The 21,193-nt window shown below is 35.3% G+C and overlaps 14 protein-coding genes across 14 annotated transcripts, besides 3 other annotated features; 9 read left to right on the top strand and 5 right to left on the bottom strand.

The window, feature by feature from the left end:
* Positions 1-1,836: part of a mobile genetic element that runs on past the window's edge.
* A 453-nt stretch (positions 1,837-2,289) lies between these two features.
* Positions 2,290-2,766, top strand: TVAGG3_0436480 (uncharacterized protein; the record flags this gene model as incomplete). Its single annotated transcript, XM_051234024.1, has 1 exon — positions 2,290-2,766. A coding segment is annotated over one exon (477 nt), but the record flags the coding sequence as incomplete, so codon positions are not given.
* Positions 2,767-3,141: 375 nt separating this feature from the next.
* TVAGG3_0436470 (serine threonine-protein phosphatase family) lies at positions 3,142-3,384 on the bottom strand (the record flags this gene model as incomplete). The annotated part of the gene is made up of 1 exon (XM_051234023.1): positions 3,142-3,384. The coding sequence occupies one exon, from the start codon at positions 3,382-3,384 to the stop codon at positions 3,142-3,144; it is 243 nt and encodes an 80-aa protein (XP_051103753.1).
* A 4,169-nt stretch (positions 3,385-7,553) lies between these two features.
* Positions 7,554-11,243, bottom strand: TVAGG3_0436460 (cytoplasmic FMR1-interacting protein-related family; the record flags this gene model as incomplete). Its single annotated transcript, XM_001300728.1, has 1 exon — positions 7,557-11,228. One exon carries the CDS (start codon positions 11,226-11,228, stop codon positions 7,557-7,559), a length of 3,672 nt encoding a protein of 1,223 aa, XP_001300729.1.
* A 210-nt stretch (positions 11,244-11,453) lies between these two features.
* Positions 11,454-11,490: a mobile genetic element.
* A 1,289-nt stretch (positions 11,491-12,779) lies between these two features.
* Positions 12,780-13,142, top strand: TVAGG3_0436440 (uncharacterized protein; the record flags this gene model as incomplete). Its single annotated transcript, XM_001300729.1, has 1 exon — positions 12,780-13,142. The coding sequence occupies one exon, from the start codon at positions 12,780-12,782 to the stop codon at positions 13,140-13,142; it is 363 nt and encodes a 120-aa protein (XP_001300730.1).
* Positions 13,143-13,160: 18 nt separating this feature from the next.
* On the top strand, positions 13,161-13,403 carry TVAGG3_0436430 (serine threonine-protein phosphatase family; the record flags this gene model as incomplete). Its single annotated transcript, XM_051234022.1, has 1 exon — positions 13,161-13,403. The coding sequence occupies one exon, from the start codon at positions 13,161-13,163 to the stop codon at positions 13,401-13,403; it is 243 nt and encodes an 80-aa protein (XP_051103752.1).
* A 4-nt stretch (positions 13,404-13,407) lies between these two features.
* Positions 13,408-13,731, bottom strand: TVAGG3_0436420 (uncharacterized protein; the record flags this gene model as incomplete). Its single annotated transcript, XM_051234021.1, has 1 exon — positions 13,408-13,731. One exon carries the CDS (start codon positions 13,729-13,731, stop codon positions 13,408-13,410), a length of 324 nt encoding a protein of 107 aa, XP_051103751.1.
* A 663-nt stretch (positions 13,732-14,394) lies between these two features.
* Positions 14,395-21,193: part of a mobile genetic element that runs on past the window's edge.
* TVAGG3_0436410 (uncharacterized protein) lies at positions 15,561-16,520 on the bottom strand (the record flags this gene model as incomplete). The annotated part of the gene is made up of 1 exon (XM_051234020.1): positions 15,561-16,520. The coding sequence occupies one exon, from the start codon at positions 16,518-16,520 to the stop codon at positions 15,561-15,563; it is 960 nt and encodes a 319-aa protein (XP_051103750.1).
* Positions 16,537-16,938, top strand: TVAGG3_0436400 (uncharacterized protein; the record flags this gene model as incomplete). The annotated part of the gene is made up of 1 exon (XM_051234019.1): positions 16,537-16,938. The coding sequence occupies one exon, from the start codon at positions 16,537-16,539 to the stop codon at positions 16,936-16,938; it is 402 nt and encodes a 133-aa protein (XP_051103749.1).
* Positions 16,958-17,110, top strand: TVAGG3_0436390 (uncharacterized protein; the record flags this gene model as incomplete). Its single annotated transcript, XM_051234018.1, has 1 exon — positions 16,958-17,110. The coding sequence occupies one exon, from the start codon at positions 16,958-16,960 to the stop codon at positions 17,108-17,110; it is 153 nt and encodes a 50-aa protein (XP_051103748.1).
* Positions 17,130-17,714, top strand: TVAGG3_0436380 (phage tail repeat-like family; the record flags this gene model as incomplete). The annotated part of the gene is made up of 1 exon (XM_051234017.1): positions 17,130-17,714. One exon carries the CDS (start codon positions 17,130-17,132, stop codon positions 17,712-17,714), a length of 585 nt encoding a protein of 194 aa, XP_051103747.1.
* On the top strand, positions 17,762-18,356 carry TVAGG3_0436370 (uncharacterized protein; the record flags this gene model as incomplete). Its single annotated transcript, XM_051234016.1, has 1 exon — positions 17,762-18,356. A coding segment is annotated over one exon (595 nt), but the record flags the coding sequence as incomplete, so codon positions are not given.
* TVAGG3_0436360 (DNA/RNA polymerases family) lies at positions 19,560-19,898 on the top strand (the record flags this gene model as incomplete). Its single annotated transcript, XM_051234015.1, has 1 exon — positions 19,560-19,898. One exon carries the CDS (start codon positions 19,560-19,562, stop codon positions 19,896-19,898), a length of 339 nt encoding a protein of 112 aa, XP_051103745.1.
* TVAGG3_0436350 (uncharacterized protein) lies at positions 20,044-20,307 on the top strand (the record flags this gene model as incomplete). The annotated part of the gene is made up of 1 exon (XM_051234014.1): positions 20,044-20,307. One exon carries the CDS (start codon positions 20,044-20,046, stop codon positions 20,305-20,307), a length of 264 nt encoding a protein of 87 aa, XP_051103744.1.
* Positions 20,357-21,058, bottom strand: TVAGG3_0436340 (HNH endonuclease family; the record flags this gene model as incomplete). The annotated part of the gene is made up of 1 exon (XM_051234013.1): positions 20,357-21,058. One exon carries the CDS (start codon positions 21,056-21,058, stop codon positions 20,357-20,359), a length of 702 nt encoding a protein of 233 aa, XP_051103743.1.

Below are 21,193 nucleotides of genomic sequence, written 5' to 3'. Positions count from 1 at the left end.
GGATATCTTGGAAAACATTCCGAGAGTTAGAACAGATGGACCACCATACTGGCTAATATTTGTTGGTCAAAACACAAGATACTGTGAAGCCATACCATTATGGTCCAAAAATATTTTAGATGTGAAAACTGCTTTGACAATATTCGTTGACAAATACCATCCAACAAAACTGACATCTGACTGTGAAAGTTCTTTCAAATCAGATGATATTAAAAACTATCTGCGTTCAAAAAATGTAAACCAATATTTCATTGTCGACCAAAACCATTCTGCTCTTGGTGTCATTGACAGTTGTATAAAAATCTTAAGAGACTTAAACCAACCACAAGGTGGTGAAGCAAATGAAATGTCATATGACGACAAATATAGACACTTCTCCATGGCAAAGATGAGACAAGTTTTAAATATTTACAATAACCGGAAACAAAAAGGTTTGGGAAACCACTCCCCCGAAGAAATGAAAAACAACCCTGACTTAGAGAAAGACTATATATTTAATAGTTTAGTCAAAAGAGACAAACAAGAAAGAATGCCAGGCTTCAAACTTCAGAAAGGTGACAAAGTAAAAATAGAAATACCTAAACGCGACCCATATGAAAATACTATTGACTATGACAACAATGGGAACCCGACAGGTACTCACATTCGTGTTCGTAAAAATAGAAGAAAGTATACAAGAGAATATTATGAAGTTTTAGGCAAACATGGCAAAATGTACAGACTGCAAGCAGAAGATAAAACTACTATTGTCAGACCTCGTTTCAAACTTGTCAAAGTTCAAGGTGGTATACTTTCAAAGACAGTTCCTAACAAATATAAGACAACTCCTGACGAATATGCTAAAGAAGTGGAACATGACGACTAAGCATTTCTATACCATGCGTAAACTGTCATGTAAGGTGGCATGTAGTCTTTACTTTGTCCCGTTGTTTGCGTATATCCCGAAACGCGATGTGTATGGTTTCCTCCTCCCTCAGTGTTACTCCAGTAACAATCTATAGCAAACTTAACGTTGTCTTTAACATCATATCCTTTACCTTTTGTCATTGCTGACCAATCCCAATATCTATGCTTATGCCAACCTGCTTGAGATGTACTTAAATCTATGTAGTGACTATGTGCAGGTAAATTTTCACCTGAAATCGTTTTACTTCCACCTGTTTCCTTTGAAGAGTTTGCACAATACAAAAACCTGTCGACTATTTGAGTCCAAGTTCCAAAACCAAGTACTACTTCTGGTCTGGTAGAGTTCATTGACGTATAAATAGAGCCTATAGGATATAATGTTTGAAGTATTTCCGTCTTTAATGTTTGAAGCTCTGTTTTGTCTGCTTTCTTCTCATATAAATCTTGAGCAGTGAATTTAACGTTTTTTTCATCCTCCATGACATAAACATCTTTACATCTAATGTTTTTCATCGTTGTTATGTTTTCTTCCGATGTTAAACCTTGTGGAAAGTTAGGAGGTTTCCAATATAATACATCCCCACCAGTTTCTTCAACCGTTCCTTCAATACTTTCTATAGCAACAGTTGTAAAACTTGTATGTGTATGGTTCTTATCTGCTTTCTTCTCTAACTCATCGTTAACATAAGTTTTATCTGCTTTAAGGTCTAAACATCCTGAAACCCATCCTGTATTGGCTTTACCTTTTAAAATCTTCGATGTCCGTTCATGGTACCATTCAACCCTTTCTTTCATTTCGTTATCTTTTTCATCCACATATTCCTTATCCGCCTTCTTCACTAACACACTAGCCACCCATCCCTTATCTGCTTTCTTTTCAAGGCTAACGTTTAAGTCTGTTATTTCAGATATAGAATGTGTATGAGTCTTTTTAGAATATTCGTTTTCAGCTCTTGTCACTTCACTTGACATTTTATTGTCAACATATGTTTTGTCTGCTAGTTCAGGATGAGTATGTTCTTTTGTTGCATAAGCATTGTTAGCTCTTTCTTCTTCTTTTGCTATTGCATCGTCTACATATTCTTTGTCAGCTTTGTTGTCAACATCTGTTTTCAAAAGAAGTTCATTTATAGGTTTCTCGTTTAAAGTTCCTTTTGTTGGATTTATACAGACAGTATGGTTCTTATTGTCTTGAAACAGAAACTCATCTGTCATTGGGTTTAATGTCAGTTTTAAGTTTCCTTCTTTCAATGACTCAGATATCTTAGAATAGTTTGAAAAGTTTGTTGTGTTCTTATTTAGAGCTTGTATAATGAGTTGTCGGTTGTGTTGTATTTCTCTCATAGACGCTGTTTCATTTGACATTTTTATTCTAGATAAAATATGCTTTCAATAGAAAAAGAAAATTCTAGAGTTGCTACAACTAAACCATTAGATGAACTTTTTACTAATGTCGGTCAAAAGTTTGAGACAGAGACCGTAAAGCATGAAGGCTATCGTTTTGACTACCCATTAAGATGGTTAAGAGACCCATCCGTCACAAAAGCTATTGGCTTTCGTAGAATGAAGTTCATTTCAGAAGCCATACATGGTTTCCCATTTACGGTCGGTTTTGAAGTTCGATACTATAACAAAGAAAAACGTATGTATGAGAAATTTGAACAGGGAAAACTTTTACAAGTGAATTTGCTTGTAAACTTAGAAACAACTCTTCAAGCTTTTCAAGAAAAAATAAACGATATCTATCTCGAATATGCAAAACAGTACAACATTGACGAAGGAGAGTACCATCTCGATATTATATATGACAGGAAAAATGCAACTGTTAAAATCAATAGAATAGAAGACCTTGGAGAAAACGTTTATATTTCTACAAAATATAACAACTTGGCATGGTATAGATTTTTGAGGATGTTAAATCAGCCTGCAGCATATCCAGTACACCCGGACTTTTATGAAGTCGAAAACCCTAATGGAACATATGAAAATGTTTTCGACTCAGATGCTATTATCGTTCATGCTTCATTTTCTGGCGCCCAAAACTCTTTTTATGCTTGGCAAATGACTTTTACGAAAAACCTACAAAGCTATATGAACCACCAAGTGGAAGTATTTCAGACTTTCAAGTATGGTTTACAACAGATGGAAGAAAGAGAATAATTCCATTATACCATGCGTTTTACTTAGAACTTAGTCTCATATACAACTACTATCGAACGGTAAAAATATAATTTTTTAATACGGTTGAGGTGTTGGATTTGGTTGCCAACTTGACTGTGGTGCAGGTTCAGGCTGTTGTATAACAGGAGCTTGTTCTTCTGGTTCAGGGTCTTTAGGTATAATACCAACGAACTGACCTACTCTTTTACCAATATTTTTGACACCGTTCCAAATTCCTCTTCCGACAGATTTTATTCCATTCCATATACCTCTTCCAACATTTCGAAAGAAGTTTCCAATACTACTGAAGAAACCCATTTTACTATATGTAAAAATCTAATGTCCGCCTAGTCTCTTACGTTTCCTTCTGAGTTCCATAGCATTTTTTAACTGGAGCTCATACATTCTATTTCTCCTCTGGTAGAAAACATACTCTTGGTCAACTCCTGTGTTCGCGTCATCTGCATAAAGTTGTTTATATCCCACTTCAGGGTTTGTATAAAACTCTTTCCATCTCATATTGCATACCATGGTGGCAAACCTAACGCAGCGTCATTTGACATGGCAGTTTGCATTTGTACATCTGTTGGCACTTGACCATAGTTTGCCATTGCAGTTTGTATTCTAACTTCATTTGGAATATTCTCTGGGTTTGGTTGTCCAGGTTGCTGTGCATTCGCTAAGTTCTGTGCGTTCATTTAATATTAGATAAAAATATCTCTTACGAGTACATATGCTGAACATTTGCAGGCAATGGTTCATCTTCATATTCTCTGTACCTTTCTGCCACGTCAAATAAATAAATGACACAATGGAAAAAACCTAAAACAAGTAGTCCTATTTCAAACCACATTTACTTACTAGTAAAATTTCTTTGTTATGACACTTTCTCCAGTTTATAGGACCTCTCTCATATTCTATCTTGTCATATCTAAACTCATAGTCATGTATGTCCTCTAACCATCTCATAACGGTTTCCAAACCACTTTTATCGGATGTAAAGTAAAAGCATGGACAGTTATGTAAAACGTCTAAAGTTTCTAAAGAGTCTCTCAAAGTCCAGTCTACTTGGTATTGAAAATCCCATGTGTTATAGAACGGCGGGTCCACTATAAAGAAAACATTTTCCTTGTCTTTATATTTTTCATACAACTCTGTCCAATGACATCTCACAAACTCTATACCCTCAATATATTTTTCTATGTCCTCTTTGAAAACATTTGTATAGTTAAGATATAAAACTTTTGACATAAGTGTTTCAATGTCATGAACTCTTATAGAACCACTATATAATAGTCTAGCAGATATACTATCCCAGTCTATATATTCTGCTTTTTTCAAAACCTCTCTCACAATATTTTTGTTATCTAATGGTATACGTTCCATCTTACCTATAGGTATCTTTTCTTTCAACTCACTCAATATTTTGTTTGTGTCTGGTATATGTTTGAGACGGTCCATATAGTTGTCGAAGTCATTGCATATAATCTTTGAGTCAGGAAATATTGTATGGCACAAATGGGATATATAGAAACTTCCACCGAACAAGTCTACAAATGTTAGACCATTCGGTAGTTTCTTAAGTTCTCTCAATAGAATATCTTTACATTTACTCTTATTTCCAAAGAACGGTAACGGTGGTTTTGTAAAATTCATTTATATATAATAATAAAAATGTTTTTTCCTGAAAAGTGACAGAAAAGGCTTCTCAAAGTATACTTCCTTGGAACGCCCGTAACTTTTCCTGTAGCGACGATAGACCCTTACTTGTCCGGACAAAGTTATACTAAACATCTTCAGGGCTAGAAGGGGCGCAGCCCCTGGAAGCCCCACCTCCTTTTTTTTTTTTTTTTTTACCCAACATTAATTTTGTATTTTAGTTTTTAAGATATTCATTTTATTATACGTCTTATTCAGAAAATTAAATATATTTGTGAGGGAAAACGGAGGAAATAATAAATATGTCAAGATCGAGGAATTGACAATTTTAAGGAAAATATTAAGTTGTGTATTTTGTGTTTATCTCATTGTGTGATGCATATTTTCACGATCTGACAGCAGAAATCGAATCAGCAGAGCCAGAAGAATCAGATTACGCGGGGAAAATAAGTTTTGAACGCTTAGATAGGGGTAAAATCAGACTTTATGAGGTATGTTGTATAATTATAGTTTGTGCTGTAATATGTCATGAGATCAGAATATGAAGGGAGTATATATGTGTTATTGTCACAGGTATATATGTGAGGATAGCTCAGTAGAGTCTGTAAAATAGTTTAGTAGAAGAAAAAGTTATATAAAGAACAAAAAATTAAAAATAAACATTATTAAGTGAAAACCAAAGTTTACCTATTTTATGTAAGGTTTTGTCTTTGTGGGTTGAGGTATATGACAAAAAAGATTGGATAATGTACTCTTGTCGGTCAAACTTCCGCGTTCAAGTTATGAATGCGGAACATTGTTCCATTCTGGGAGACATGCAGAGGCAATGTCTCCCAGAATGAGACACTGCGACCGACAGGAGTGCACAATACACTCTTGTCGGTCAAAGTTTTGCAATCACATTCTGATTGCAGAAGATTGTCTCATTCTGGGAGACATGCAGCGGCAATGTCTCCCGAAATGATACCGTCATGCCAACACCAATTTATTCCTTCTTTCCATTGTCATACAATTCAATATTTTTATCAATCTTAATCAACTTTTTTTATTCTTCTTTAATTCAATTTATCTTTCTCCTAGAATATCTATTCCTTTAACAGACATAAAATCACTAATCGAGCTTTTTCAATACTCAAAATTTCATATAAATCTTTGTTATTTTTTCTCTCATCGCTTATTTTATTAAATATACATATTTCCTCTCACATATCCCTCTTCATATATATTGGATATCAACACTCATCTATTAGAACAATATATTTTCGCTTAATCTCATATTATTCATTAACAATCTTTCATCTTCTTATTTCTAGTTAACCTACCAATATATATATAGAATATATGCCCAATTACATATTCAGATACATTAAATTCAAGAAATTCTTCTAATATTATTCTCCTATTCATAATAAAATCATATTTAGTCTCACATCACAATTCTATCAGTTCTCCAATATCATATCATATTGGTAACATCACATATATCTCTTATAATATCACTTAAATTTGTATTTTTTTATTAATTATATTTAATTAGTTCTACATTCTATTATTATAGAGGTTTGACAAACTCATCAATAGTTAAAATCAAAATCTATTCAGAACTTTGAATCTAATGAAAATTACATTTCGATATCTTTTTGCAAGCTTAATTTTTTGTATTATCTTAAAATACATTTAGTAATGTTATGTACGTATTGAATTCAAATTATAGCGCAGTAACATGCAACTCATCTTGAGATTCACATTTCATTTTCACAATTATTGCATATATACATCAATAACATATTGTACTCATATATCTACACGACTCTAAACTCAATGACATCAAATAATGCTTGTAATATTTAAAATAATTTTTGCATTTTTGATTCTCAGCTTAACTTCTATAAATGTCACCAAAACATTTCATTCCTACCAAGAAATAATATATTAGTAATTAAGCGTTTATTACCATTGTTACTCACATCATATTAATTCATTTTTGTAATTTTTTAAATAAATGACTGGAATCATAAACCCTATGTATCCATATCAACATGTTAAAATTTCAAAGTCTGAAACTTAGTATACATTGAGTTTCATGAAATCAGATAATCTCGTAGATTTCTTAAATATTATATATTGCTGGCCAATAATGATGCAGCATGATTCTCCATCATATCAGCATTCTAAACATATTTTTATTTTGTCAATTGGCATAAATTAAGGGTGCTTTTCAGGCGATAAATGGTATTTTAGATACCTGGGGAGGGGGTCATGAAAAAGTTGCAAAAGTCAAAACTTGAGGGTACTTACGGGTGATATTAACTACAGAAATATATTACAAACAACTATTTTTGGAACTTAATTTAAGATGTTTTTGATATTTTTCATTCATATTTTTAAAATATCATTTTTTATTAAACTCGTTAATGAGTCAAATAATCTCAGAATTGTGCTGTCTAGTATGTTCCTATATATAATACCAAATATGCCATATAATTTGAAATTGCAAAACTAATTTGGTCAGATTCTTTTGCTTAAAATCGAAAAATTTGCTCCAATATATGTTATCCAGCCTGAGCAAATCCCTACCTGCTGTTTAATCTTGATATTTCGAAATTTGAGACGTAGAAGATGGCCAACACGTTATCATATTGTGAGAAGTTGTTTGTATTTGTATGTGTTTAATATATTTATTGGAGAAATTGCTTCTAATTAAACAATGAAAAACGATGTGAAAAATAACGTTACATATTTATTTCAAATTCAGATAGACATTGAATTTTCACATTGTGATATTTGTTTATTGATAAATAAAAAAGTTTAAAAAAAAAATCATTTATTTTTTATTTGTTAATAATACTAGAAATAATTGGTTGAAGTGTAGCGAACGCTGATGAAAGTGAAGTACTGAAATATTTCGTAGCAGCCACGAACTTATTCGTTCTATCGTCAACATTTACGCCCAAATCTGCCGTAAAGTGTGAAATAAGCTTTTCTCCTATTGAAAGTGCTCTGAAAAGCCTTCTCTGGTTGGTCATATGTAAAACAACAGCTGCGAAATAATAAATTCCTTCAACAAATTTTGCGAAACCACCCCCTTTGCTTGAATCCATGATTACTACGTTATTAGCGATGAACTCTAAGACAGAGAAAATCGCTGCGAAACCTTTTTGTGACTTGACATCACATAAATTAGGAGAAGTTTCAGCAAATAGAGCGTAATCATGCAGCAAAAGAGTCACCAACTCTCTTACGCATGAAGACAAGAACGGAAGAAGAATTTCATTATCTCCGATCTTATTTCCTAAGTAAGAGAAGTATGGCTTTGAAGATTGGAATGTCTTATCGAATAACTCAAAGACTTCCGGTGTTTCCGGCATCTTTTCATTGTTGTCAACTGGATCTGTTGACAAAATGAAAGATGATGACAAAGTTCCTGTTGTTCTCTTCAATATCAATGCGTTATCGAAGAGCTGGGCAAGCATCAGGACGTTTCCGATTTGGTTCATAAGAGACAAACAATTTCGGATCTCTTGATTATCAATAAAATAGTGATAGGCACCTTCAAAGACATCAAATGCCTGTGCGAATGTTGCTGATGCCGGCGGATTGGCAATTCTTGTCAAATTTTTACGAACATTGTCATAAATTTTAACAAACGGTTTTTCTAACTCTTCCAACAAAGTTGCGAAAAGTAAAGAGAAAACTTGGCCTGCGCCGTCTTCTATCATCCAGAAGAGGTCTTTTACGGATTCGATTGATATGATGCGTGTTGTCTTAAGGAGATATGCGTTGAAAAGCGAAGCAATGTCTTTTGTGAAAATTTGTTCGATTCCTTGCTTTATATTCATTTCTCCCTTAGGAAGAACACGCATTGGGAAGGAGAAAAATGAGCAATCTGGTACAAGTATGTTCTCAATGTGAGAATAAACGTGATTAAGAAGCAATGACTGCAATGATGAGGGATTATCAGTAGAAAGAGCAAGTCTAAGGATATCATTGAACGGGTTAAGTATTAATCCAAACGAGCAAAGCAATTCATGCGTCCTACGGAGGATTTCTATGATACGATAAAACATTGGGATAAAGAACAAGCCGTACGACTCAAGTATATTGACCAATGCCTTGAGTTTCTCGTGAATGAGCTCATTCAAGTTATCAGAAATCAATGTTTTAGTGTCAATTGGACATCCGAGGATACTTAACGTGTTTTGCTGCAAAATTACGCCAAGTCTGAGTGAAGAAATATCTTCCTTGAGGAAATCTTCTTGATTGGCCTCATCTTTCATATCTAAACTTAACATTGATTCTTTTAATTGAGAAACAACTGTTTTTGGCATGAATTGTAAGAGCTGGAACTTGAGAATTGGGTTCAGAGCTTGTTGTGCAATCTCTCTGGATAAGTATTGGATGCAAATTGATGCTTCCGCGCGAATTTCTTCGAAAAGATACTTAGATTTGAGGTATTTAAGGGCTGTGGCTGCTGCATCATCGTAAATGGACAATGGATAGAAGATAGCACCTGTCAAATCGAGTTTTCTGTAGTTTTTCAGAGCATATTTTGAAAGAATTACGGGAATTGAGGTATTTACAGGGAAGAAAGTGCGTTTGTTGAGATCAAGATAGTATTCCTTGTAGTAAAGGAATGATTGGTCGCATACTTTGTCCAATGTATTGTTCAAATCAAGTAATTCTATGAAATATGATGATTGGTCGAGGAATTCTTTGAATATTTTCTCATCCTCGCTATCGAGTGGTTGTCCTTTGAATACTCCTTGCCTTGAAACAGCGATCGCATCTGGATTTACCAGTAATTGAAGCTGAACGCGAAGAAGTTCGATAAGATATATATGTGGTGTACCTATATCTATCGAAACATCGTGTTTTTCGACCTTGGAAGCCTTCTTTGCGTTAATTTCGTATCTCATTCCGTTCGGAAAGTATCCTAGCAATGTTCTGAGCACTTCAAGGATGTTTGTGATGATATCCTTGTACTCCTGGTTCCTCAAAATTGATTGAGGAAGGATATTAATTGCAAAATTCTGTAAAGTGGTCTGAATTGAATCGGAAATGGCCTGGAAGATCGTTGTATAATTTGATAATAAAAGTTCCTTGGTGGATTTGGCCAACCAAAGGATATTTAGTATAAGAAGTGAATTTTCTTCTGTTAAACCACGGCGCATGGCCCATTCGTAGAGGGAAATGTTCTGATCTGCATTCTGATCGATCTTTGGGGCTTCAATCTGCTTGGCAATGATCATTTCTCTGACAATTCCCATTGACATTGAAATAATCTTCAAAATTCCTGGTAATTCTTGGAACAACTTGTTGCAAATATTAATATTCATGTCAAGTTTCTGCTTTCCGGACACTACAGGGCTGTTATTAAGATCATTAATGATTTCTGTAAGAATTGAGAAGAATTTATGGGCATCTTCTTGCAATTCTGGAAGCCTCTTCCTTGGGAATTGTATTGGATTCTTCACTGTCCCTTTCTTTGGAAGGGTAATGTAGTCAATGTGAATTCCAACGTTTGTAGCAACGGTATATTCGTAAATAAGTGGTAAGAAACGATAGGATTCTACGGCTGCTTTAGCCATACCGGTGTATTCGATGTCAATTGGCTTGAGAATGAACATTTTCTTCTTTTGACCTTTTTTGTCTTTCTGTTCCTTCTCGTAGGCCTGGTTATAGACGATTATGATGAATTTGAGTAGAGTGATGTATTGGAATTTCTTGTCTTGATTGATGAAAGAACGATTTTCAATTTGATTTCGAAGATATCCCATTAAAATATCAGTAATGAGACTAATTCTTTTGTAGTTAGGATTAGCTAAGATCGAATTGATGAATTCTTGAGTAATAGCGTTTGTCGTTCCCAGCCAAATACGAATTGTTGTTTCTGCCATATCTGCAGCGTTTCCTGTCTGCGCTCCTTTGGAGATTTTCATCAACGTGGAGATATCGTTCAGTACAGATTTCTTTGAAGGCTGTAAGTTTTCGATTGTAAATAAAACAAAATAAATTTCGCAAAAAGTTTCAATTAATTTATCACTCCATTGGCCATTTGACCATAAGCTTTCGCTATACAACATGCGCGTCAAATTTTGTGTAATTACAGTTAAATCGTCTTTTTCTTTTTGGAATTTTGCAATAAGCTGGTGTAACATTTGTAGGGCTGTCTGAGCTGATTGCGAATTGCTACTTAGTTTTTGTATCAAACTTTCATCCTTTGAGATTGGCATTAATAAACCTCTGTGAGAGTAAATTTCAACGAGATAGCTCTTTGCAACTTCCAAATCCTTCAACAAATCTGTAATGACTTGAAGGTGTTTAGCAGCAGGTATTTCTGCCTTAAGAGAAATAATTCTATCGATATAATCCTGTCCTGGGTACGAAATTAAGGAACTGAGAGGTACAGATCTCGGAGTTGTCTCAAGGAAATGTATATCGCTGACGTGCTGCCATTCCTCAACCGATTTAGCGCTTGGAAGGTGAATGGTAGTATTCGTCATCGATTTATAAAAAAAAATTTACTTTTGACATTTTGCTATTTGATTGAAAATCGACATTTTTAAGGATGTCAATTCGGAAAATTGTTTTCATTTTAGGAGAATATAATTTTCCTTTTGGAAAATTTAAAAAGTGAGACGCGCAGGATTCGAACTTTTTTAAAAGTTGATTTAAATATATTCTAGTGTGGATTCTAAGGATAATATCATATTTAAAATAAGAATATGTAATAAACAGAAATTCATCAAAAGTGACAGCTCTCAATTTTTTGACATTTGTAAATTCTAAATTGAATGAGAAAAATGAAATAATACTAAGCATAATACAATATTCTAGATTTAAAAAAAAAAAAAAAAAAAAAAAAAAGGAAGTGGGGCTTCCAGGCACTTCGTGCCTTCTAGCCCTGAAGTTGATGAGTATAATGAAGTTTTTATTCGGAGGACTCTTCTTCTTCCTCCATTGCTTCTGGGAAGAAGCCTTCTTCTGGGTCGAAAACATTATATAATGTGTCGCTTTTCACAAATTATATATGTTTTCATGTTTTGTCACTTTTCTGTCACTTTTCAGGTAAAAACATTTTTATTATTATATATAAATGAATTTTACAAAACCACCGTTACCGTTCTTTGGAAATAAGAGTAGATGTAAAGATATTATATTGAGAGAACTTAAGAAACTACCGAATGGTCTAACATTTGTAGATTTGTTCGGTGGAAGTTTCTATATATCCCATTTATGTCATACAATATTCCCAGACTCAAAGATTATATGCAATGACTTCGACAACTATATGGACCGTCTCAAACATATTCCAGACACAAACAATATATTGAAAGAGTTAAAAGAAAAGATACCTATAGGTAAGATGGAACGTATACCATTAGATAAGAAAAATATTGTGAGAGAGGTTTTGAAAAAAGCAGAATATATAGACTGGGATAGTATATCTGCTAGACTATTATATAGTGGTTCTATAAGAGTTCATGACATTGAAACACTTATGTCAAAAGTTTTATATCTTAACTATACAAATGTTTTCAAAGAGGACATAGAAAAATATATTGAGGGTATAGAGTTTGTGAGATGTCATTGGACAGATTTGTATGAAAAATATAAAGACAAGGAAAATGTTTTCTTTATAGTGGACCCGCCGTTCTATAACACATGGGATTTTCAATACCAAGTAGACTGGACTTTGAGAGACTCTTTAGAAACTTTAGACGTTATACATAACCATCCATGCTTTTACTTTACATCCGATAAAAGTGGTTTGGAAACCGTTATGAGATGGTTAGAGGACATACATGACTATGAGTTTATATATGACAAGATAGAATATGAGAGAGGTCCTATAAACCGGAGAAAGTGTCATAACAAAGAAATTTTATTAGTAAGTAAATGTGGTTTGAAATAGGACTACTTGTTTTAGGTTTTTTCCATTGTGTCATTTATTTATTTGACGTGGCAGAAAAGTACAGAGAATATGAAGATGAACCAATGCCTGCAAATGTTCAGTATATGTACTCGTAAGAGATATTTTTATCTAATATTAAATGGACGCACAGAACTTAGCGAATGCACAGCAACCTGGACAACCAAACCCAGAGAATATTCCAAATGAAGTTAGAATACAAACTGCAATGGCAAACTATGGTCAAGTGCCAACAGATGTACAAATGCAAACTGCCATGTCAAATGACGCTGCGTTAGGTTTGCCACCATGGTATGCAAATATGAGATGGAAAGAGTTTTATACAAACCCTGAAGTGGGATATAAACAACTTTATGCAGATGACGCGAACACAGGAGTTGACCCAGAATATGTTTTCTACCAGAGGAGAAACAGAATGTATGAGCTCCAGTTAAAGAATGCTATGGAACTCAACAGGAAACGTAAGAGACTAGGCGGACATTAGATTTTTACATATAGTAAAATGGGTTTCTTCAGTAAGATAGGAAACTTCTTTCGAAATGTTGGAAGAGGTATATGGAATGGAATAAAATCTGTCGGAAGAGGAATTTGGAACGGAGTCAAAAATATTGGTAAAAGAGTAGGTCAGTTCGTTGGTATTATACCTAAAGACCCTGAACCAGAAGAACAAGCTCCTGTTATACAACAGCCTGAACCTGCACCACAGTCTAGTTGGCAACCAAATCCAACACCTCAACCGTATTAAAAAATTATATTTTTACCGTTCGATAGTAGTTGTATATGAAACTAAGTTCTAAGTAAAACGCATGGTATAATGGAATTATTCTTTTTCTTCCATCTGTAGTAAACCATACTTGAAAGTCTGAAATACTTCCACTTGGTGGTTCGTATAACTTTGTAGGTTTTTCGTAAAAGTCATTTGCCAAGCATAAGAAAGAGTTTTGGGCGCCAGAAAATGAAGCATGAACAATAATAGCAGCTGGGTCGAAAACATCTTTAAATAAATATGGTTCATCTCTTGCATATCGACTGTAAATATTTGCTAAAGGAAGTTCGACTTTCTGATTTAACATTCTTTGCAAATAATACCATGACATTGCAGTGAATTCTGTATATATTTGTTCGTCTTTCTTTGGATTGTCTTCGTAGATTTGAAATGACACTTGTGAATTTTGTTTGTCATATACAATTCTCACATAAAGTGTGCTCTCGGTATTTGCATATTCATCAGCATATTTTGCATAACATGAATTTATTTTATCTTCTATATTTTTTAACGCAGTCTGTAGAGAAGATGAAAGGTCAACTTGTATTAGCTCAATTTCTTCCCACATTTTTCGTTTCCCTTCAGATATATAATCTATATGAAACCTTACAATAAATGGAAAACTTTTATCTTCTACAGACACAAACTTCATTCTACGAAAGCCAATAGCTTTTGTGACAGATGGGTCTCTTAACCATCTTAATGGGTAGTCAAAACGATAGCCTTCATGCTTTACGGTCTCTGTCTCAAACTTTTGACCGACATTAGTAAAAAGTTCATCTAATGGTTTAGTTGTAGCAACTCTTGAATTTTCTTTTTCTATTGGAAGCATATTTTATCTAGAATAAAAATGTCAAATGAAACAGCGTCTATGAGAGAAATACAACACAACCGACAACTCATTATACAAGCTCTAAATAAGAACACAACAAACTTTTCAAACTATTCTAAGATATCTGAGTCATTGAAAGAAGGAAACCTAAAACTGACATTAAACCCAATGACAGATGAGTTTCTGTTTCAAGACAATAAGAACCATACTGTTTGTATAAATCCAACAAAACGAACTTTAAACGAGAAACCTATAGATGAACTTCTTTTGAAAGCAGATGTTGACAACAAAGCTGACAAAGAGTATGTAGACGATGCAATAGCAAAAGAAGAAGAAAGAGCTAACAAAGCTTATGCAACGAAAGAGGATGTTGAAAAGAAAGCAGATAAAACATATGTTGACGATGAGTTAGCATGTGTGGCTAGTGCGTTAGTGAAGAAGGCATATAAGGAATATGTGGATGAAAAAGACAATGAAATTAAAGAAAGGGTTGACTGGTACCATGAACGGACAACAAAGATTTTAAAAACGAAAGCCGATACAGGATGGGTTTCAGGATGTTTAGACCTTAAAGCCGACAAAGAAACTGTAGATATGTTGGCACAAACGGTTTCAAGTCATACCAGAGGTTTAATGGAAGATGGACAACAGTTGAAAGAGCTTGAGAAAGGTGTTACAGAGTTAAGGAATACAAAAGCAGACTCGACATGGATAAAAGGATATGTAGATGCAACAAAAGAACGTATTTTCGCATGGACAGAAGGAACATACCCACAAAAATATCATAGACATAGCATCTCTGACGTAAATGAACTTGAAGAAAAGTTATATAAAAAAGCAGACAAAACAGAGCTTCAAACATTAAAGACAGAAATACTTCAAACAGTATATCCTATAGGTTCTATTTATACGTCAATGAACTCTACCAGACCAGAAGTAGTACTTGGTTTTGGAACTTGGACTCAAATAGTCGACAGGTTTTTGTATTGTGCAAACTCTTCAAAGGAAACAGGTGGAAGTAAAACGATTTCAGGTGAAAATTTACCTGCACATAGTCACTACATAGATTTAAGTACATCTCAAGCAGGTTGGCATAAGCATAGATATTGGGATTGGTCAGGAATGACAAAAGGTAAAGGATATGATGTTAAAGACAACGTTAAGTTTGCTATAAATTGTTACTGGAGTAACACTGAGGGAGGAGGAAACCATACACATCGCGTTTCAGGGTATACGCAAACAACGGGACAAAGTAAAGACTACATGCCACCTTACATGACAGTTTACGCATGGTATAGAAATGCTTAGTCGTCATTTTCAACTTCTTTAGCATATTCGTCAGGAGTTGTCTTATATTTGTTAGGAACTGTCTTTGAAAGTATACCACCTTGAACTTTGACAAGTTTGAAACGAGGTCTGACAATAGTAGTTTTATCTTCTGCTTGCAGTCTGTACATTTTGCCATGTTTGCCTAAAACTTCATAATATTCTCTTGTATACTTTCTTCTATTTTTACGAACACGAATGTGAGTACCTGTCGGGTTCCCATTGTTGTCATAGTCAATAGTATTTTCATATGGGTCGCGTTTGGGTATTTCTATTTTTACTTTGTCACCTTTCTGAAGTTTGAAGCCTGGCATTCTTTCTTGTTTGTCTCTTTTGACTAAATTGTTAAATATAAAGTCTTTCTCTAAGTTAGGGTTGTTTTTCATTTCTTCGGGGGAGTGGTTTCCCAAACCTTTTTGTTTACGGCTATTGTAAATATTTAAAACTTGTCTCATCTTCGCCATGGAGAAGTGTCTATATTTGTCGTCATATGACATCTCACCTACCTCACCACCTTGTGGTTGATTTAAGTCTCTTAAGATTTTTATACAACTGTCAATGACACCAAGAGCAGAATGGTTTTGGTCGACAATGAAATATTGGTTTACATTTTTTGAACGCAGATAGTTTTTAATATCGTCTGATTTGAAAGAACTTTCACAGTCAGATGTCAGTTTTGTTGGATGGTATTTGTCAACGAATATTGTCAAAGCAGTTTTCACATCTAAAATATTTTTGGACCATAATGGTATGGCTTCACAGTATCTTGTGTTTTGACCGACAAATATTAGCCAGTATGGTGGTCCATCTGTTCTAACTCTCGGAATGTTTTCCAAGATATCCATAAACCAAGCATTTGGTGTTGAACTAAAGATTTTTACCATGAGTGCTTTCTTTGTCGCTTTAGAAACATAGGGGTCCTTGTTTGGATTCGTCATTTTTATCCTATAAGAAATGGGTTTATTTGGTGCATTAGCAGGAGTTGCATCCAGATTTTTGCCCGCAGTGGGAACAATAGCCAGAGGTGTATTTGGAGTTGGAAGGAAGATTTTGAGTACTTTAGGTATACTGAAAGAGAAAGCACAACCTATTATACAAACTGTACAGAAAGGTTGGGATGTAGCACGAGATGCAGCAAATCTTATTCCAAATCCTGAAACAAGAGGAAAAGTTCAAGGATGGATGGACAATGTAGGAAGACAAGCAGGAAACTACTATAACAAAGCAAATGACTACTATAACCAAGCAGGGCACTACATGGACCAAGGTGAAAGATTCTTTAACAGAGGATATAACCATGCACAACAATGGGTAAACAACAACCAACCTCAACCGCCTCAAACTTGGGGAATGTAAAGTTTTTTACTGAGATGAAATGAACAATACAGCATTGAGACAAATGGGTTCAAGATGGATTTGTCGACTTCCAGCAGTTACACAACGTGTTTGTCAAGTTCTTCCTATACCTCAGGAAGTTTTAGACCGACTTAAAAAACAACAACAACCAGTTGAAAACAAACCAAACTAAAATTTTTTACTGAGATGAAATGACCGAAGAAGTTGAAACGGTAGATTTGACACCACAAACAAAAAGTTCAGAACCATTGTCAAAACCTGTCAAAGAACTTACAGATGAAGAGAAAAATTCAATAATAGAAAGTGCCAGGTCTGGAAATACAAACCCTAACTATAAAGTCACTTTTCATAGAAATGGAACGGCTAGTATCTCAAAAAAGAAACAGACTCTCACAAATAAAATATTGAAGTCTGAAGAAGCTTTCGAGACAACAGATGGAAAAGTTTACTTCACTGACCAACAGTTCATTATAGAACATCTCATTGACTTAGAGTCGAAATATTCTAAACTTTACAACAAACACAAAAAGTTGAAAGGAAAACAAAAACAAATGGCATATGATATTTATGAAGATGTTAACGACACAACTGTTCCTGCAGGTGAGGTAAAGTCAGAGGAACCGAAAAGTGACGAAAAGCCGATAGAAGAAGAAAAACCAAAAACTGAAGATAAACCAAAACCAAAGTTTAGTTTGGAAACTAAACCAACTCAACCTTCATTAGCTGGTATGGGTTGGCGTCAAAGGCTTCTGGTAGCAGGCGGTTATGTAAAGTAAAGAAAAAAATATTTTTTTTTATTTTTATAAAAATGCCCCCATATAGAATGGATAGAAAATCTGCTAGAATAAAAGCAGAGTTGCAAAGATATGGTTGGAGAGTTTCGAAGAAGTTTAAATATAGGAAGGGAAGACCCATAAAAGTCTATGACAAATTGTCTGGTCTTCGCTACGAAATGGATTTGGAAACAGCACGTGCCAATTATCCAAACAGACTAGAGAGGTTAGAAGAAGAACGTCTTATGAACATGCCTTTCGATGTTAGTGAACCTGAAGTTGAAGGACACGACGGCTTTGCCAGATTCTACTGGAAACATGACGAACAATTGCATCCTTTGAGAAGGAAAAAAGGTAGTGCAGAGGATGGTCATGCTCCCATGGAAAGAACAAGATATGCATATGAAAAGTATCGTGAAGTTAGAAGTAAAATTGGTTCAGGTCAAACCTTTACAGTAAACTTTGACGATGGAAAGAACAAAGAAGGCTTTATGGGTGTACTTGCTGCTATACAAGACGGAAATAAGAAAGGATACAATCTCAGACTAACCATAACAGATTTGGATGGTCACATTTACTATGCACATGGCAATGAACAAACAGCCGCACAACTTCTCGACGCTTTCAAGACTACAAAGAGAGAACAAATGTTTGACTCCGACTCAGACATTTTGAACGCAATTGAAGGAATTGCAAGTGTCAAGTTCGAATGGTACCAACCTAACCCTCAAGCAGTCAGACAACATGCTGGATACTTCCCGTTCATAAATAAGTCTGACATTGACTTGACAAGGTATGGAATTTACAATTCAATTGAAACAATTGTCAATGAACCTTGTATTCTTACATGTCTCAGGAACTCTGGTCTTGTTACAGAAGAGAAGATGAAGTATCTTGAGTCATGTGTGAAGACAAGGTACATTCTCAGAGGTCAATTGGCAAAAATTGCACCGTTGGCAAATGTCAATATCCGAGTTAACATTCCGACTGAGAAAGGTTCTTCACACGACGACTATGTTGTTGACTTCAAATTACCATGGTTGAAGATTGTAATTGTCCACAACCACTTCATGTTGAACGAAAGTCTTACAAACCCATTGTTCGGAAAAGGCAAGTGCAACATTGTCAGAGCTGTAAACATTCTTTTCGAGAAAGGTTTGTTGGAACCAATTCCAGATGACAAGCTGACAGAAACTTTTGTACCAAAAGACGAAACAAACTTTTCATTGTTAGCAAGACCAAAAGTTGTTCCAGACAAAGTTATAGCACAAAAGAAGTACACTGTTCCAAAAGGAGTTGGATTGTTCGGATACCAACCTGAACCAGAAGAACTTCCAATGAGGTTGCAAGAACTTCAAGATGCTATAAACAAACTTCCATTGAGACATCCAATTGACGTCAAATTGTATTGGAGAGCATCGGAGTTAGGTCAGAAGGTTTTATGAAACAGGTTGCTTCGACGATGTTTATGAGATAGCAGGCGAAGTTTCTCAGAAGATAAGAGACTCACTTGAATTTCCACGAACTGGACCCATTGGTTGCGACAAGTTCGACTCAAACGAAAAGATATACTATGTCGACCTTAACGCTGCATACATGAGGTTCGTCCAATATATCCCGACTGGAATTCCAAACGAAGACGGTGAGTTCCCAGGAAGGAACTATACAGTTGGAAAAGTCATACAACAACTCTATGATATTAGGAAAGCTTCAAACCCCAAACTTGCAATGACAATCAAATTGCTTATGAATTCGACATGGGGATATTCCATTAAAAAACCTCAAAAGATGAAGAGTAAACACTATGAGAAGGTCGACAACTTTGTTGAAAGGTTCTCCCCTTTTGTTTTGAAATACGAATTTACTCAAGGTCAAGGTGGCTTAGTAACCACAGTAAAACCTATTGTCGAACATTGGTCTTATCCTCAGTTCGCAAAGGCAGTCCTTGACAACTACAATGAGTTCTTCTCCGAAGTCAAATCCAAAGTGAAGGTTTACTATGAGAACATTGACGCACTCATGACGAACGAAGAAGGGTACAACAAACTCATTGAAATGGGCATGGTCGGTGAAAAGATGGGTCAATTCAAATTGGACAAAATTTTCACCGAAGTTCATGTAATATCGAAAAGGAAGTACTGGGGTGTTAAAGAAGATGGTGAAATAGTTAAACATTGCATGAAATAAAAAATTTTTATTCGAATTTGAATCGGACAGGTCGAGTTACACCATTCTTGGTCTCAAACTCATATATAACCTGTTTGTCTGTATTTTCGTCGACTATGGCACGAGACACAAACATTGACCAAACGGACAAAAAGTGTCATTTCGGATGGTCACGCAGCCAATCGCATTCGAGCACTTCGAAGAAGCCTTACGTTCCAAGGGAGAGGGTGTCTGGTGCAAGGGAGAGGTCATGAGACTCTACGAGCAGTACATCCTCAATGCCTGGGAGGACAAATCGTCCTTGGATTGGCAATTCTACCAACTTCTCTGGGACGACCTCCTACGCAACTGGGAGAACGAAAGAGTCCAATTCAAAGGTCGGGAACTAATTTTGCAAATTGACCTTAATTTAACCCACTTAATGAACTAAACACCTAAATTTACTCGGGGTTTCCCCCTAAAATAAAATTTTTTTACTCTTAGAACCACTCGAGGTTCTCCTTACGGTTGTTGAGCTTGTCACCGTCAATGTGTCTGACCCTCGTCTTCTTGTCTGGATTTGGAACCCATTGAATTGCGACAAGCTTGCCCATGGAGATTGAACCGCGATTCCGAAGGTTAAGGTTCAAGTGTCCCAAGTTGTTGAGGACTGGGGTAAGAACCTTGCCTGTCTCCTTGTTGCGGATTTGGTATGGGTAGGGTTGGGAAATTTCGTAAGTGTCATCGGCAACAAGGGTTGCCCATGTAGCGGCTTCAGGAACTTCTTCTTCTTCCTCTTCTTCTTCGTGTTTCTCTTCTTCCTCTTCTTCCTCGACAATTCCTTCTTCAATTCTGTGTTCACGAAGTACGGTGTTGCATGTTCTGTCCTTTCCGAGTACCTTCCAGATGGCGTCTATCTCTTCGAAGAAACGGTAGATGAGTCTGGCAAGGTCTCGGTTCTCTCTCGCGTAAATGTGCAAGGTTTCCGTGAAATCGTTCAGGCATTTCTCATTGGAAGCTTGGTTCATGAGGAACTCACCTTTAAGTCCCTTCATCTCTTCCATAAGACTACTTTGGAGAGTCTTAATGGTGTTTGTCAGATGAGCTTTCAATTGGGCAATTTGAATTTGAACTGGGCGCTTGTCTGGCAACCTTGAAAGGACATCTGCCATTGTGTTCGGCTTCGGTGCTTGTTCGGACATCGAAAAAATGAAGTGGTTTGAGAATGGCGGTTTTACTTCAAAAAGCTTGTTATGACAGTTAAGTCATACAACAAGTTTAAAAATAATATCTTGTTCTTCTTCTGAACGTTTGTTGTCTCTTCCGATAAAAGTTTC

This window comes from Trichomonas vaginalis, chromosome V (assembly GCF_026262505.1).
Source record: "Trichomonas vaginalis G3 chromosome V, whole genome shotgun sequence".
NCBI classification, from domain to species: Eukaryota; Parabasalia; order Trichomonadida; family Trichomonadidae; genus Trichomonas; species Trichomonas vaginalis.
This window is presented reverse-complemented; position numbering and strand designations above follow the sequence as displayed.